The sequence below is a fragment of the Coregonus lavaretus genome (genome assembly GCF_964263955.1).
Source record: "Coregonus lavaretus genome assembly, chromosome: 3".
NCBI lineage: Eukaryota > Metazoa > Chordata > Actinopteri > Salmoniformes > Salmonidae > Coregonus > Coregonus lavaretus.
Window position 1 is genome coordinate 54,426,642 of NC_139990.1, and position 18,422 is coordinate 54,445,063.

Here is an 18,422-nt window from a genome sequence, read left to right on the forward strand (position 1 = left end):
TCGAACCAGCATGTGAATCCCACATGACATGTGTCCTGTAGGCCTACATATGTACTTGTGCTAGGCTATATGTCTGCAATTAAATAAACACAACATAAGAAAAGTGGCTTTTATTTTTGTCTGAGTGAAGCTAGAAAGTCAAATATACAGTATGTAAACAGCTGTCAGTTCATCAGCAACAGAACAAGAATTGCTTTTCTAAACAAAATAACTTTCTGTAAACATGAGGGAATGTAGGCATATTAGTTAAAAAGACTAGAGTATTTGCAGTTAAAAGATTTGTCTTGCAAAAGTTACAAATTAACACTTAACCACAGAATAAATTACTGTAACTTGCAAAACATGAGGTTTAGAATTTTCTTTTAACTAAATGGACAGAAAAAAAATAGATGTTAATCACTTGTATTGGTAGGCTAAACTACGACATTATTTTTCATCAGTTGAGCATCAGAGTCTGACAGTAAGTGGTTAACAATGACATTAAGAGGTATGACAATGTTCCATGATAAAGCATTGTAATTTACACTCAAACTACCATTGAAAAATAGATTGCAGGCCATGATCTGTCCTCGTCTCAAACCTGCTACAACTACTCCAATGTATAAAAGCACTTACCATGTTTTCAGATTTCCATTTTCCCACAAAAAGGTGAAGTTAGGGGACCAATAAAAAATAAAATACTGTCAACTTAAAATTTATCAGTGTAAGTAATTCAAATAACAACCAAAAGTCATCAGCTTCCCTAATGTCCAACAAGCAACCAGAGTAAAAATCTCCATTCAACAGAATATACACTCAAAAATCAATACAACAACCAAACAACTCCTTATGTGTTAAAAATGCCATTTTTGTTGGTTGACCTATGAGTCATTTCTAAACTGATAGAAGTAAACCTCTGAGCAAGAGATGGGGGGATAACGTGCCTTTGTGATAAAACAAGGTCCCTCATTTTCGCTTCTTACACCTCTCCCCTGGCATGCTGCAAATAATGGTCATACAGTTGTGACACAGCAGGAAACTGAACACCGCACTCCGCACAATCCAAACCCCCCGTTGTCGCCTTGCCCTCCTTGGATCTAGCAGCACGTTTAGTCGCATTCCCATAAATTCTACTCCGCTTCCTGTTTACATTCCCTTCTTTTCTGTCAGGGTTTGGAATGGTCTCTACCTGTGAGTACAGAGGTGATAGAGAGCTTGTGAGCAGCTGGGGGGAGTCATATGACTGGAGGCCTGGTTGGAAACCTGGGTGTTGCATTGGGGGAGGCACGGGTATAAGGGGTGACAGTGAATGGGGTAGGTCTGAATGATTGGAAAAGTAATGAGGGAGATGTGAACCTTGTGGGTGGTTTTCTTGAAGAGGTGGAGAAGGGTAGTAGCTATGGTGGAGTTCCTGATGGGTGTGTGTTACGCCACTGTTCATGTGAGGTTCAAATCCATTCATGTTGGAAAGTACATCATGTTCATGTGTCGATGGAGAGTAATCATAGCAGTCGTCCTGTATCCACATACTGTGGTCACCTGGTGAGGAATGGCAAAGCTGATGATTGAAAAGCAAATCTAGTGTCCTGAAGCTGGTGTTGCACTCCTCACATTGATAAGGCAGGCACTGCTGCTGGTCAAGTCCTTTGAGAGTTTTGTTTGGTCTCTCATCGATCCACTGGTACTCAGGGTGTTCTCGCAGCATGTGCTGCTTGTAGGGCCCAACGAAGCGGAAACCTTGACGACACTTTGGACATGAGAACCGTCCTAGTTTCTGTCTGTGGACTCGCTGGTGGAGCCAAAGCTTTTTCCAGCTTTCCAGGGTCTTTCCACAGCAGTCACAGGTGTAGCTCTGACTGTGGGCATGAGTTAGCATGTGGGCTCGGAGTCTCCCTGTGTGTCTGAAGAGTCGTCCACAACGTGGGCATAAGTACTTCCTCGGGTCAGATTTACGATCTAGGCTGTTCAACTTTGATACAAGGGGGGTGAGATTATTTGTGGGTATAATGCATGTTTGGAAGGGGCGCAGAGTTGCAGCAATGGGTTTTTTGGGATGGGTTTGTGAAGACTGATGACCACTTGGTTTTTGCTGTGGGGTAGGTTCACAGTTCAGCAACGAGGCAGAGGAAGCTGAACTCTGTCCAAGGTTCTGAAATGGTTGACTATCAGCAGCTGCAGGAAATACTGATTGGGTGACTGGTGAATGAATCTTGACTGGTGAATGACTCTTGACACTTTGCTGCTGCGATCTCTGCTGATTAGGGGCTCTAGGTTTCCAAATCCTAAATTCAGATTTGGATGTCATCTTCTCCCCCCTAACTTTGGTGCAATATTGGTGGTGCTCTTCAAATTCTGACATCACACTAAACAGCTGGTCACAGAATAAACAGCGAAAGAGCTTCGCACCAGCATGGGTTTTCAGGTGGGTTTTGTACTGACGCCGCTGAACAAATCTCTCTTCGCAGATGTGGCATGTAAAAGATATGAAAGGCTTCTTCCGGCACTCTCTGTCATTACTCTCCCGCAGACCCTTGCAGGGATGTTTTTTTGCAGATGACAACTGAGTGAAACTCTTCCCACACCTATTGCAGTTGTAAGGCTTAATGGACCAGTGTGTCACCTCATGAATACGAATTGATGAGCGATTACTAAAGGCTTTCCCACATACTTTACAGATATATGGTTTTTCCCCAGTGTGCATACGTATGTGAACCTGTAGACCAGACCAAAAGGGAAATACTTTCCCACAAATGTGGCATTTGAGTATCCCCCCTTTCCCCCTTTTCCTCCTTTCTTTCAGGGAAACAGGGGGTGTATGAGTGGCATCATTTCTGTTATCCTTCGTATTCCTCCCAAACTCAGAGTCCTGGTTCGGGTTCTGCGAGTGCCACTTGCAATGAGCAAGCAATTCCTTTGAATTACTGAACTTGATTTTGCAATAAGGACACTTCAGAGGCCCACAGCGCTTGTTATGTTTCTTGATATGACTTTTTAAGTTAGATAGCTGGGCAAAATCTTGGTCACAATCAATGCACTTATAGGGCCTTTCGCCTGTATGAGTGCGTAGATGGACGGTATATACAGACACAAAATCAAAATGGCGACCGCAGTACTCACAGGTTTTCCCTGTGCCTTTTGGTCTCCCTTTTGGTCGACCCCTAGCCTTCAGACAACTGCTTGTTGAGTTATATTCAGTTTCATCGCCTACACCATCTCTCTCCTTCTTGATTTTCTTACTTGTGAATTCCTCACCTTGTACGACATCTGATTTCGAAAAGGACTCATGCGACATAGTTTCTAATATGTTTACATCAGTGATGATTGGATTTAGGTGACTCTCAGGCAAATCTTTAAATCCTTCATCTGTTGATTTACTTCCATTTGAAAAGCTGTCATTTGTGTTACCTTCATACTCCCATGCTGATTCGCCACAGTCCATCCCCTCTCCAACGTCACCATTGCCTTCATCGGCCTGCTTTGACATGGTGTCTGGATCTCCCTGTGAGATCTCACGTTGGAGTCTACCTCTATCTATGCACCTTTTCCTCTTTCCCTTCTTGTACTTCATTTTTCCAAAAACGAACCGGCATCGCTTTCTGGGAGCAGTGCCAGCAGTTTCTCTGCGTTTGTCAACTTTGAGTGGCTTTTTGAACTCAGTGCCGTCACAACTAGTACTACAGGGCTCAACCTTCACACTGGTGTCAGTGTGGCATTGAAAAGACATGAGACAATTTGACTGTGCCACGGAATTAAAATCACCCAGCTCTATTTCAATATCCTCACACTTCACATTAGAGATCACATCAGCAGTCCCACTTGACCTCCCACCTCTCTGAGAATCAACGCGACTAAGTGAAACAGACACATGCCTTGCTATATAATCTAGTGAACGTTCAGTCTCAATCTTCTGATGTTGTGGTGAAATATCCTGGGAATTCACAGATGCTGCAATGGAACATGATTTTCTCTGTGCTAATGCAAACTGCCTCACGAGCGTTGTTTTCTTTGGTGGTCGTCCTACTCTGTGTTTAGGCTCAACAGGAGCTTCCTCAGGCTGAGGACCAATGTTTCCTCTCTTTTCCTCAGATAGCATCTCATCAGGTTCCTTTTTAATGACCATTTTGTCTTCTGTTACATGGGATTGTTGCACTGAAATAGTGTTCATGGTTTTTCCTGGTCGTTTCTTGGTCGACCCCTTCGGTCGCCCCCTTTTCCTTTTTGGTTCCAAGGGTGCGATAGCCACAGGGCTAGATTCGGCTGGTTGATGGTCTTGGGGCGACGAGTCAAGAACAGACACCACTGTATTGCTTGGTTTACGGTTTAGAGGGACTGCTTTTGTTTCCCTAGCTCTGAGAGACTTGTCATTCCTGTTTTCTACACAGTTTGTAGTAAAATAAATGGCATTCGCTCTGTCAGTCATTGTTTCACTCCAATCCTTTGATTCTGCAGTGCTCAGATGAGAAGAACTCTGCTCTGTTTGTAGCACAGTATGCAGCATCTTTGCCTTCTTGCGAGGGCGACCACGTTTCCTAACAACGTCTACCTCTGCTGGCCTTGTTACATCCACCAGCTCTTTTGTGACACAGTTCATTGTTTGCTCACTCCCAGTAAGTGATAAATGCCCTTCAGGATTGACACTTCCACAGTGAGTTTTAGCATGACCAGTAGCAGGTGAATTAACATGCATTTTCTCCACGTTTGCCTGGGTCTTTGTTCGCTTTCTTCTGTGATTAATGTCACCAGAGTTTACCTTTCCGGAATTAGGAAGGTCAGCCGAAACAGGGGTACCTGGTAGTGACAGTGTGTCAGAGGATTCAGCTACCACTTTGTTCTGCTGGCTTCTACTTTTTCTCTGTTGTTGGGGCCTTTGTAAGGGCTCCTTCATAGGGGGCATGTTATGGCAGTTGTCTACCTCTTTGCTGATCTTCTCTTCAGATGGCTGTAAAAAAAACAAATATATATATAAAAAAAATTTTAAGGGTATAACATGGTAATGCTTTCCTTTTGCGCTGTCTTAGTTTTCCTAATCAAATATAGAAACAGGCAAACACTGCACATATCAGACAAACATATGGGTACAGTGGGGAAAAAAAGTATTTAGTCAGCCACCAATTGTGCAAGTTCTCCCACTTAAAAAGATGAGAGAGGCCTGTAATTTTCATCATAGGTACACGTCAACTATGACAGACAAAATGAGGAAAAAAAATCCAGTAAATCACATTGTAGGATTTTTAATGAATTTATTTGCAAATTATGGTGGAAAATAAGTATTTGGTCACCTACAAACAAGCAAGATTTCTGGCTCTCACAGACCTGTAACTTCTTCTTTAAGAGGCTCCTCTGTCCTATACTCGTTACCTGTATTAATGGCACCTGTTTGAACTTGTTATCAATATAAAAGACACCTGTTCACAACCTCAAACAGTCACACTCCAAACTCCACTATGGCCAAGACCAAAGAGCTGTCAAAGGACACCAGAAACAAAATTGTAGACCTGCACCAGGCTGGGAAAACTGAATCTGCAATAGGTAAGCAGCTTGGTTTGAAGAAATCAACAGTGGGAGCAATTATTAGGAAATGGAAGACATACAAGACCACTGATAATCTCCCTCGATCTGGGGCTCCACGCAAGATCTCACCCTGTGGGGTCAAAATGATCACAAGAACGGTGAGCAAAAATCCCAGAACCACACGGGGGGACCTAGTGAATGACCTGCAGAGAGCTGGGACCAAAGTAACAAAGCCTACCATCAGTAACACACTACGCCGCCAGGGACTCAAATCCTGCAGTGCCAGACGTGTCCCCCTGCTTAAGCCAGTACATGTCCAGGCCCGTCTGAAGTTTGCTAGAGTGCATTTGGATGATCCAGAAGAGGATTGGGAGAATGTCATATGGTCAGATGAAACCAAAATATAACTTTTTGGTAAAAACTCAACTCGTCGTGTTTGGAGGACAAAGAATGCTGAGTTGCATCCAAAGAACACCATACCTACTGTGAAGCATGGGGGTGGAAACATCATGCTTTGGGGCTGTTTTTCTGCAAAGGGACCAGGACGACTGATCCGTGTAAAGGAAAGAATGAATGGGGCCATGTATCGTGAGATTTTGAGTGAAAACCTCCTTCCATCAGCAAGGGCATTGAAGATGAAATGTGGCTGGGTCTTTCAGCATGACAATGATCCCAAACACACCGCCCGGGCAACGAAGGAGTGGCTTCGTAAGAAGCATTTCAAGGTCCTGGAGTGGCCTAGCCAGTCTCCAGATCTCAACCCCATAGAAAATCTTTGGAGGGAGTTGAAAGTCTGTGTTGCCCAGCGACAGCCCCAAAACATCACTGCTCTAGAGGAGATCTGCATGAAGGAATGGACCAAAATACCAGCAACAGTGTGTGAAAACCTTGTGAAGACTTACAGAAAACGTTTGACCTGTGTAATTGCCAACAAAGGGTATATAACAAAGTATTGAGACACTTTTGTTATTGACCAAATACTTATTTTCCACCATAATTTGCAAATAAATTCATTTAAAATCCTACAATGTGATTTTCTGGAAACTTATTTCTCATTTTGTCTGTCATAGTTGACGTGTACCTATGATGGAAAATACAGGCCTCTCCCATATTTTTAAGTGGGAGAACTTGCACAATTGGTGGCTGACTAAATACTTTTTTCCCCACTGTATATTGTATGAGATACACAGTTATAGACATGAAAACACCCTGAAGAGGGACACATTAGAACAGTAGTGTCTCCATTGCCAGTATCAGTAGTTACCGATTTCTCGTTAGTCAGGGCAGGCAAGGGTTCAGGAGGGTTGCTATGGACAGCAGATACGGCTGACTCCGTTTCCTCATCATTGACTCCTCTACTGAGGGACATTTTACTTCCCATGTCAGTCAGTCTCTTGCTCTGTGTTTTCAAACCAAACATAGGCAAGAGGAGAATTTTCATTAAAACTAGATTCAGGATGGAATTTTTCTAGCCTCTGGAATACTAGTAACAAGACGCTAGTATTTCCATCACATGAGTGACTTTCTTATGCTATTTTAATACTTACGGTCTTTATTTTTAGGCAGGCTCTCTGGCGGGACTGATGAGGAAAATGTAAATGTTTAACGTAGATCCTCCAATAGCAGCCCAGGCAAGAACGATCATCCAGTTTTTGTTCAAAACATGCTTCTCCTCTTCCACCACAAACTAGCCAGGTAACCCCCACTACCGTCTCCAGGTACCTTAACAGAAGATAGAAGTTTGAGCCACCTGATTCTACATCATAACTTAACAAAATGCATATCCGAAAACTGTCTTGGGTTATCGAACTAACAGTCATGTTAGGTTGTAATTTGAGTTAACTTCCCCTTTGCACACGTTGCAGAAATGTTAGTCAGTCTTGCTGGGGCCCCTCACAACACATAATCCCCCCACCCTGTGGGGCCCCTTGCAAGAATGGCCAAGAACACCCCTTCCATAGATTGGGACAAGACAGGGATGGGGCTGTGCTACTCAATCAATCAATTTTATTTTATATAGCCCTTCGTACATCAGCTAATATCTCGAAGTGCTGTACAGAAACCCAGCCTAAAACCCCAAACAGCTAGTAATGCAGGTGTAGAAGCACGGTGGCTAGGAAAAACTCCCTAGAAAGGCCAAAACCTAGGAAGAAACCTAGAGAGGAACCAGGCTATGAGGGGTGGCCAGTCCTCTTCTGGCTGTGCCGGGTGGAGGTTATAACAGAACCATGCCAAGATGTTCAAAAATGTTCATAAGTGACAAGCATGGTCAAATAATAATCAGGAATAAATCTCAGTTGGCTTTTCATAGCCGATCATTAAGAGTTGAAAACAGCAGGTCTGGGACAGGTAGGGGTTCCATAACCGCAGGCAGAACAGTTGAAACTGGAATAGCAGCAAGGCCAGGCGGACTGGGGACAGCAAGGAGTCACCACGGCCGGTAGTCCCGACGTATGGTCCTAGGGCTCAGGTCTCTCAGTTGGCTTTTCATAGCCGATCATTAAGAGTTGAAAACAGCAGGTCTGGGACAGGTAGGGGTTTCGTAACCGCAGGCAGAACAGTTGAAACTGGAATAGCAGTTACTGCTACTGACTTGAAAAAAAGAAATATATAAACATACCACTACATTTTGCATCTGTATTTATGCACCAGTATTTAGCAGCCTGTGCAACATTTTATCCCATATTATTTCCATGCTGTCATTCAAATTGTCCCACCAAACAACAGCCCACATGTACCTCACATACTCACACACTGATGCATTGTTGTTCTGTTGGGTTTGAGTGTTTCAACTTCTGTCTTCCATGCATTGAATCAAATTGATAAGTTGTAGGCACCACAACCCATAGAGGCTGTCTGACATCCAGATGATCTAATCGAAGTGAAAATAACTAACTACGGAAATTCCCAAATCAAATCCATTCCTCTTGTCGCTGTAGGCAGCTAGCTACAGTGCCTTCAGAAAGTATTCATACCCCTTGACATATTTCACATTTTATTGTGTTACAGCCTGAATTCAAAACTGATTCAATATATTTTCTCACCCTTCTACACACAATACCCTATAATGACAAAGTGAAAACATGTTTTTAGATTTTTTTTCTCACATTTATTGTAAATTAAATACTGAAATATCTCATTTACATAAGTATTCACACCCGAGTGAATACATGTTAGAATCACCTTTGGCAGCGATTACAGCTGTGAGTCTTTCTGGGTAAGTCTCTAAGACACAAGTGACAAAAACTCATTCCACGGAGGGCCAAGTATCTGCAGGTTTTCGCTCTTTCCTTGTACTTGAATTAAGGTCACAAATTAGTAAGGAACTCCCCTCACCTGGTTGTCTAGGTCTTAATTGAAAGTTAAAAAACAAAAACAAGCAGACACTAGGCCCTCCCTGGAATGAGCTTGACACCACTGCTCAAAGAACTTTGCATACCTGGATTGTACAATATTTACACATTCTTTTTAAAATTCTTCAAGCTCTGTCAAGTTGATTGTTGATCATTGTCAGACAGTCATTTTCAAGTCTTGCCATAGATTTTGAAGCCGATTTATGTCAAAACTGTAACTAGGCCACTCAGGAACATTCAATGTCATCTTGGTAAGCAACTCCTGTGTATATTTGGCTTTGTGTTTTAGGTTATTGACCTGCTGAAAGATTAATTTAGTCTCCCAGTGTCTGTTGGAAAGCAGACTGAACCAGGTTTTCCTCTAGGATTTTGCCTGTGCTTAGCTCTATTCCGTTTATTTTTATAAAAATAAAAAACTCCCTAGTCCTTGCCGATGACAAGCATCCCATAACATGATGCAGCTACCTCCATGTTTGAAAATATGAAGAGTGGTACTCTATAATTTCTAAAGTGGAAGTTGGGAGAGTTATATTTGAGTGTTTCAGTGAAACGTAAGTGAGGGAGGCCCCGCTCTCTCGCTTTCCCAGATGTTTGGTAAATTTCATTCCGATTTCCTTTGCATTATTGTAGCCTTTTCTGTAGCCTGTCAACTATGTGTCTGTCTATCCCTGTTCTCTCCTCTCTGCACAGGCCATACAAACGCTTCACACCGCGTGGCTGCTGCCACTCAAATCTGGTGGTCCCTGCGCGCACGACCCACGTGGAGTTCCAGGTCTCTGGCAGCCTCTGGAACTGCCGAACAGCCTATGCTACCCTCCAGTTCCTCGACTTCTTGGCGCTGACGGAAACATGGATTACCACAGAAAACACTGCTACTCCTACTGCTCTTTCCTCGTCTGATCATGTGTTCTCGCATACTCCGAGAGCATCTGGTCAGCGCGGCGGTGGCACAGGAATCCTCATCTCTCCCAAGTGGACATTCTCTTTTTTCCCCCTGACCCATCTGTCTATCTCCTCATTTGAATTCCATGCTGTCACCGTCACTAGCCCATTCAAGCTTAACATCCTTATTTATCGCCCTCCAGGTTACCTTGGAGAGTTCATCAATGAGCTTGACGCCTTGATAAGCTTATTTCCTGAGGATGGCTCACCCCTCACAGTTCTGGGTGACTTTAACCTCCCTACGTCTGCCTTTGACTAATTTCTCTCTGCCTCCTTTCCACTCCTTTCCTCTTTTGACCTCACCCTCTCACCGTCCCCCCCTACTCACAAGGCAGGCAATACGCTTGACCTCATCTTTACTAGATGCTGTTCTTCTACTAATCTCACTGCAACTCCCCTCCAAGTCTCCGACCTCTACTTTGTATCCTTTTCTCTCTCGCTCTCCTCCAACACTACTCACTCTGCCCCTACTCAGATGGTAATGTGCCGTCGCAACCTTCGCTCTCTCTCTCCCGCTACTCTCCTCTTCCATCCTATCATCTCTTCCCTCTGCTAAATCCTTCTATCTCCGATCTCCTGATTCTGCCTCCTCAACCCTCCTCTCCTCCCTTTCTGCATCTTTTGACTCTCTATGTCCCCTATCCTCCCAGCCGGCTCGGTCCTCCCCTCCTGCTCCGTGACTTGACGACTCATTGCGAGCTCACAGAAGAGGGCTTCGGGCAGCCGAGCGGAAATGGAGGAAAACTAGACTCCCTGCGGACCTGTCATCTTTTCACTCCCTTCTCTCTATATTCTCTTCCTCTGTTTCCGCTGCTAAAGCCACTTTCTACCACTCTAAATTTCAAGCCTCTGCCTCTAACCATAGGAAGCTCTTTGCCACCTTCTCCTCCCTGCTGAATCCTCCTCCTCCCTCTCTGTGGATGACTTCGTCAACCATTTTGAAAAGAAGGTTGACGACATCCGATCCTCATTTATTAAGTCAAATGACACCGCTGGTCCTGCTCACACTGCCCTACCCTATGCTTTGACTTCTTTCTCCCCTCTCTCCAGATGAAATCTTGCGACTTGTGACGGCCGGCCGCCCAACAACCTGCCCGCTTGACCCTATCCCCTCCTCTCTTCTCCAGACCATTTCCGGAGACCTTCGCCCTTACCTCACCTCGTTCATCAACTCATCCTTGACCGCTGGCCATGTCCCTTCCGTCTTCAAGAGAGCGAGAGTTGCACCCCTCCTCAAAAAACAACTACAGACCAGTATCCCTTCTTTCTTTTCTCTCCAAAACTCTTGAGCGTGCCGTCTCTAGCCAACTCTCCTGCTATCTCTCTCAGAATGACCTTATTGATCCAAACCAGTCAGGTTTCAAGACTGATCATTCAACTGAGACTGCTCTTCTCTGTGTCACGGAGGCTCTCCGCACTGCTAAAGCTAACTCTCTCTCCTCTGCTCTTATCCTTCTTGACCTATCTGCTGCCTTTGATACTGTGAACCATCAGATCCTCCTCTCCACCCTCTCCGAGTTGGGCATTTCCGGCACTGCTCACTCTTGGATTGCGTCCTACCTGACAGGTCGCTCCTACCAGGTGGCGTGGCGAGAATCTGTCTCCGCACCACGTGCTCTCACCACTGGTGTCCCCCAGGGCTCAGTTCTAGGCCCTCTCCTATTCTCTCTATACACCAAGTCACTTGGCTCTGTCATATCCTCACATGGTCTCTCCTATCATTTCTACGCAGACAACACACAATTAATTTTCTCCTTTCCCCCTTCTGATAACCAGGTGGCGAATCGCATCTCTGCATATCTGGCAGACATATCAGTGTGGATGTCGGATCACCACCTACCCTACACAGAAAGCGGCACAGGTCCTAATCCAGGCACTTGTCATCTCCCGTCTGGATTACTGCAACTCGCTGTTGGCTGGGCTCCCTGCCTGTGCCATTAAACCCCTACAACTTATCCAGAACGCTGCAGCCCGTCTGGTGTTCAACCTTCCCAAGTTCTCTCATGTCACCCCGCTCCTCCGCACACTCCACTGGCTTCCAGTTGAGGCTCACATCTACTACAAGACCATGGTGCTTGCCTACGGAGCTGTGAGGGGGAACGGCACCTCCTTACCTTCAGGCTCTGATCAGACCCTACACCCAAACGAGGGCACTACGTTCATCCACCTCTGGCCTGCTAGCCCCCCTACCTCTACGGAAGCACAGTTCCAGCTCAGCCCAGTCAAAGCTATTCGCTGCTCTGGCACCCCAATGGTGGAACAAGCTCCACCACGATGCCAGGACAGCGGAGTCACTGACCACCTTCCGGAGACACTTGAAACCCTACCTCTTAAGGAATATCTGGAATAGTATAAAAGTAATCCTTCTACCCCCCCCCCCCCCCATAAAAAAATAATAATAAGTGGTTGTCCCACTGGCTATCATAAGTTGAATGCACCAATTTGTAAGTCGCTCTGGATAAGAGCGTCTGCTAAATGACGTAAATGTAAATGTTGGATTTGCCCCAAACATAACGCTTTGTATTCAGGACATAAAGTTAATTTCTTTGCCACATTTGCAGTTTTACTTTAGTGCCTTATTGCAAACAGGACGCATGTTTTGGAATGTTTATTCTGTACAGGCTTATTTTCACTGTCATTTATGTTAGTATTGTGGAGTAACTACAATGTTGTTGATCCATCCTCTCTGGCAACTGAGTTAGGAAGGACGCCTGTATCTTTGTAGTGACTGAGTGTATTGATACACCATCCAGTGTAATTAATAACTTCAAGTTCAAAGGGATATTCAATGTCTGCATTTTTATTTTTTACCAATAGGTGCCCTTCTTTGCAAAACATTGGAAAACCTCCCTGGTCTTTGTGGTTGAATCGGTCTGAAATTCACAACTCGACTGAGGGACCTTACAGATAATTGTATGTACAGAGATGAGGTAGTCGTTCAAAAATCATGTTAAACACTATTGCACACAGAGTGAGTCCATGCAACTTAGGTGACTTAAGCACATTTTTACTCCTGAACTTATTTAGGCTTGCCATAACAAAGGGGTTGCACACTTATTGACTCAAGACATTTCAGCTTTTCATTTGTAAAAATTTCTAAAAACATAATTCCACTTTGACATTATGGGGTATTGTGTGTAGGCCTGTGACAAATTCGCAATTTTAAATTCAGGCTATAACACAACAAAAAGTGGAAAAACTCTAGGGGTGTGAATACTTTCGGAAGGCACTGGGTCAACTAACGTTAGCTATAGCGAAACTCTGCAGGTAGGCCGACATGTTAGAAAACATGCTCTAAATCCAGTTAGCTCGCTAGCTAAAGAAGAAACATGCACGCCATAGCTAGATCTGTTTAATGTAAGACTCGTGGTTACTCACCCAAATATGTGTTAGTGCAGACTTGTCCTCGAACCACCAGTTAGATACCTGTCGACATGATGAAAGCTACTAGCTAGCTAATGTCAACATACCGTGTTGTAGTCCAAAGCCGACAAATATCAAAATGTATAAATAATGCATTGCACATAACATTCATGTTTACGACAACGTTCAGATACAATGTTGTGTGACATTATTTAAAATGTGAGCTTATTGTATTCGTGATTCAATTGTTTTTTTCTCCTCACTCAACATCCGGTAGGCCGGAAATGGCGTCACATGCTTACCTCATCAAAGGTGGACAACCGGTGTAAAAAAATTAATACAAATTATTTCCCAAAACAACTTTCTGTGCGGTGCTTATAAAATTCTCATATCAAAATATCCTAAGACGACTAACCTCTATTTTGCTATGCTATGTTCATACACAAGTGACAAACTATGTCAGAGAGCTATCACAAGCAATCAGTGAATACATTATCTGCATATCCATTATGCTCAAATGGCAGAGGCTATAACAGACAGTGACTTGTAAAACAACCTACCAAAATCTAAAACTGACCCTTACCTTAACCCTACCTCTAACCGTAACCTTATTTTGAGTAATTCTGAAATAAAAATGTGTTTTGCAGGTCAGGAGTGTCCGTATAGCCTTTTCCAGCTATCACTTATGGCTGCAGCTATTGCATTGGTCCCTGAAATATGAAAGACACACAAAGATAATTACACCTTAGTTGCTACAAAGGAAAGGGAGAGAGCAGAAACAAAAAATACTTTATTTTATTCCAAGATCACAGAAATGGCTAGAAAGAACCAACATGTCCTTGTGATATGGCCAATGCTGCTTATAACACATTTTCAGCCAAACTCCTGTAAAAAAAACTAACAGCATTTTCAAAAGACAAACTATCATACAATGTTTGTAGTTATCTGAACCATACAGACTGATTTGATACTGCATATGTAAAAATGTTCAATGTCATTTGACAAACACACAACTCATAATAAAATAAAAAAATGGAGTAAAAAATTAAATCTAGGCTACTGACAGATTAGTTGTAAATTGAATAGTTAGATAAGAGTTAAGATGGTACCTTACGAAAAGGGACCAAACCCATAACCCATAGAAGATGTTTATGTCCATTGCAAATGCAGTGGGTTCACATTTGCACTGTTCATGTCTGCAGTACTGGGAGGGAAGAGGTTAATTGTTGGTATAACAGCTGACTTGGTTTGGTGAAGGCGCTTTTATGCCACATTCACGTGCAAGTCGGAACTAGGAAACACGGAAATGTCCTACTTGCTAACTGGTTGTAGTTATACACGTGCCGAGTTCAACCAGTTAGCAAGTCGGAAATTTCAGAGTTTCCTAGTTCCGACTAGCACGAGAACGCATCCTCAATCACAAAACAGTCATCATCCGAAACCTCTGTTTTTACAGAAACGGCAGACAACCCGGTGCCCCTATCCGGGCCTACTGCCTTGTGGTCGTATACAGTTACATTCGTCGAAGTTTGAATGTTGAACGCCAGCTCCTTGTCACCATTCCTTCGAGGCAAGGAGTATGGGCTGGTCCCCTCCTTCCCTTTTCTGTGACCATTGAGCTGTTTGCCAGACGTCTGACCCAGTTCCTGCGCAAAAAAGGACGCCGCCATTGTGCAACGGTGCCTCTCGAGCAGCTTGACAGTTTGGAAGAGCTCCTGACACACTCTACACTTCAAGTATTTTGTTCCAGAAGTCCCTGGAACGGGCTGCTGTGAGACCATATGCATCCCTAGCTGCAGCTCCCCACTGAACGGGTCAGGACAGTGCTGACGCTGGACAACCTTCTTAGCATACCCCGCGGGCTGTTTCCTGTTACTCAGCACTGTGGCAGTGGTGAATCTGGTTTCAGGAGTTGCCCGATAAGAGCCACACTGGTGGTGGCCAGGCTGGGGTGACTTGTTGTTGCTGAGCAGGAGCAACCCGCACCGCAGGCAGCCATGGACTTTATTTCTTGCATGAGTGTTGTGGTGCCATAAGAGTAAGTCTTTTGTTGCAAAGCCCAGTTCACAGTAGGCACACCTGTAGGGCTTTGTCCTACCAAACTTGCGCAGGGTCTCCACCAACACCACTGGCTGGAATTGGTGCCAGAGGTCCGTTGTTGGGGCACTTGGACCAGGTGGAGGCTTTGTGGCTCGTTGCATAGGGGCCGATAGCATCGGAGTTGGTGCAGGCACAGCCCAGCTTTCCTGCCCAGCCCAGCTTCCCTGCCCAGCCCAGCTTCCCTGCCCCGCCTTCAATACCAGCCTCGAAAGCTGCTCCTTGTACTCTCTCTCCCTCTGATATTGTTCCTTCTTTATGGTGCTATAATTAATTACCGTGTGGCCTGGTTCATGTAATCCGCTGTGGTCCATCATATCAACATACATGGAGAACTCTGTTCCACAGGAGCAGATGTAACCCGCTGCAGGACAAAAGTGGTCATGAAATGACGTTTGGTCTGGAAAGATCATTTCACAACTAAAGCAAAAAGGGGGTCCATCATCACCATGCTCCCTTTTCCCTTTCATATAGTTCCGCTTTTGCATCTTGACCTGTCCTTGATGCGATGATTCATGTAGAATAGGGTCTCTCTGGAGTGTCTGAGGTAACAAAAAGGATATTAGTTTTGAAAGCCTGTTCAACAGTACTGATTACAAATGATATATCCACAGGGAAGTATTGCATAAAAAGAGGAGCACATAATTCAGCAACACAACAGTAGGTAGCTGTAGGGCGTGCTAGCCTTTAGACTTAACTAGCTAACTAGCCCGGCGCTGGTCCATATTTGGGGGTCTGCCTCATCATGGACTATATGGCGGTCTTTGTTTCTTGGACCAGTAGGGTGTTCAAAAGCGAAAACCCAATCTGCAAACTATAGCTTAATAATACATCGACACAAGTAATTATATTTGGTATATATACACACCGAACTATATAGCTAGCCAGCCTAGGAAATGTTTGTTAGTATAGTTAGCTAGCTAACGTTAGCTATCCATCCCCCAAACATAGCTAGCCTAGCTAACGTTAGCAGCATTACCTTACACCTGCGAGTCACTGCTATCCACGTTCATATTACTGCCATTGATCATCTAAAATTCGGACATTTGTAATCTAGCGATGCCATTGCTACGTAACCTTATTCATATTTCATAACCTTATAGGCTGAATTTTGGAACGCAGCAGCGAGGTGGAAAATACAACTTACTTCGTTTCGTTGGCGGGTAAACTTGCAAATACAATGTAACACTGCCGCCTGTCGGGTTGGAGAATGCAAGTTGATTAGTTGAGTCAAAGAGGAAGAGGCGAAGCGAGAGGGTTTACTCCGCCCAAAATCTGTCTACAGAACATTAATTATTCTTCTTCTGTGGGTTTTATGGAGGACTACATCCAACAGTTGTATTGCCGCCACCAACTGGACGGTTTGAAACCCAAAATAAAATAAAATCCATACTTAGTGATTCTAACAATCCACCCTAATAAAAAGAGTACATTGCCAAAACAAACAAAACTTCCACTTCTTCCTACTTTTGGTTCTCCAGATCTCTTTTCTCAAGCCGTAGGACCTGAGAAGGTGGTACGTCTTTTGCTAATATTCCATGTAAATCCTTTGCTGTGAAATCTTTCAGCCCCAGGAACCGATCTGCTGCAATCACAATGATTTCAATCTTCCTAGATCTTTTCTCCATCTTGGCAGTGCCATTTATCACCATTGTGATAAAGGCCACAAAGTCCACCTTTTGAAACTTTAAAATGTCAGGATCCTCTTGGTGTAAGACAACCCCTGCAGCCTGCAATGAAGACCTATCCACTGGAGCTTGTTCCACCATTGGGGTGCCAGAGCAGCAAATAGCTTTGACTGGGCTGAGCGGGAACTGTGCTTCCGTAGAGGTAGTGGGGCTAGCAGGCCAGAGGTGGATGAACGTAGTGCCCTCGTTTGGGTGTAGGGTCTGATCAGAGCCTGAAGGTAAGGAGGTGCCGTTCCCCTCACAGCTCCGTAGGCAAGCACCATGGTCTTGTAGTAGATGCGAGCCTCAACTGGAAGCCAGTGGAGTGTGCGGAGGAGCGGGGTGACATGAGAGAACTTGGGAAGGTTGACAACCAGACGGGCTGCAGCGTTCTGGATAAGTTGGAGGGGTTTAATGGCACAGGCAGGGAGCCCAGCCAACAGCGAGTTGCAGTAATCCAGACGGGAGATGACAAGTGCCTGGATTAGGACCTGTGCCGCTTTCTGTGTAAGGTAGGGTCGTACTCTGCGAATGTTGTAGAGCATGAACCTGCAGGATCGGGTCACCGCTTTGATGTTAGCGGAGAACGACAGGGTGTTGTCCAGGGTCACGCCAAGGTTCTTTGTACTCTGGGAGGAGGACACAATGGAGTTGTCAACCATGATGGCGAGATCATGGAGCGGGCAGTCCTTCCCCGGGAGGAAGAGCAGCTCGGTCTTGCCGAGGTTCAGCTTGAGGTGGTGAACCGACATCCACACTGATATAAAATAAATAAATAAATAAATTGGTCATTTAACAGACGCTCTTATCCAGAGCGACTTACAGGAGCAATTAGGGTTAAGTGCCTTGCTCAAGGGCACATCGACAGATTTTTCACCTAGTCGGCTTGGGGATTAGAACCAGCGACCTTTCGGTTACTGGTACAACGCTCTTAACCACTAAGCTACCTGCCGCCCTGACGATATGTCTGCCAGACATGCAGAGATGTGATTCGCCACCTGGTTATCAGAAGGGGGAAAGGAGAAAATGAATTGTGTGTCGTCTGCGTAGCAATGACAGGAGAGACCATGTGAGAATATGACAGAGCCAAGTGACTTGGTGTATAGAGAGAATAGGAGAGGGCCTAGAACTGAGCCCTGGGAGACCAGTGGTGAGAGCATGTGGTGCGGAAACAGATTCTCGCCACGCCACCTGGTAGGAGCGACCTGTCAGGTAGGACGCAATCCAAGAGTGAGCAGCGCCGGAGATGCCCAACTCGGAGAGGGTGGAGAGGAGGATCTGATGGTTCACAGTATCAAAGGCAGCGGATAGGTCTAGAAGGATAAGAGCAGAGGAGAGAGAGTTAGCTTTAGCAGTGCGGAGAGCCTCCGTGACACAGAGAAGAGCAGTCTCAGTTGAATGACCAGTCTTGAAACCTGACTGGTTTGGATCAAGAAGATAATTCTGAGAGAGATAGCAGGAGAGTTGGCTAGAGACGGCATGCTCAAGAGTTTTGGAGAGAACAGAAAGA

At 44.8% G+C, this 18,422-nt stretch overlaps 1 protein-coding gene and 1 long non-coding RNA gene across 3 annotated transcripts; both read right to left on the reverse strand.

Annotated features, from left to right (window-relative positions):
• Window positions 1-102: 102 nt before the first annotated feature.
• On the reverse strand, window positions 103-13,419 carry LOC311121693 (uncharacterized protein). Of its 2 annotated transcripts, XM_084157990.1 has the most exons (4): window positions 13,164-13,419; window positions 7,038-7,212; window positions 6,755-6,889; window positions 103-4,918 (listed from the first exon to the last, which is right to left on the reverse strand). In XM_084157990.1, exons 3-4 carry the CDS (start codon window positions 6,869-6,871, stop codon window positions 959-961), a joined length of 4,077 nt encoding a protein of 1,358 aa, XP_084014116.1. In that variant the 5' UTR covers window positions 6,872-6,889; window positions 7,038-7,212; window positions 13,164-13,419; the 3' UTR covers window positions 103-958. The 2 variants fall into 2 exon arrangements, with proteins under 2 accessions (XP_084014116.1, XP_084014117.1); XM_084157991.1 differs by lacking the exons at window positions 6,755-6,889; window positions 7,038-7,212.
• Window positions 13,420-13,924: 505 nt separating this feature from the next.
• On the reverse strand, window positions 13,925-16,395 carry LOC311122426. Its single transcript, XR_014612437.1, has 2 exons — window positions 16,225-16,395; window positions 13,925-15,787 (listed from the first exon to the last, which is right to left on the reverse strand). It is a non-coding gene; the product is annotated as an uncharacterized lncRNA (long non-coding RNA).
• Between the last annotated feature and the right edge of the window lie 2,027 nt (window positions 16,396-18,422).

Excerpts from the sequence above, each read along its gene's own strand:
- LOC311121693 (XM_084157990.1), bottom strand. The coding sequence starts at position 6,871 with ATGGGAAGTAAAATGTCCCTCAGTAGAGGAGTCAATGATGAGGAAACG. Across the intron at positions 4,919-6,754 it reads CCCTGACTAACGAGAAATCG|CCATCTGAAGAGAAGATCAG; the intron begins GTAACTACTGAT and ends TTTTTTTTACAG.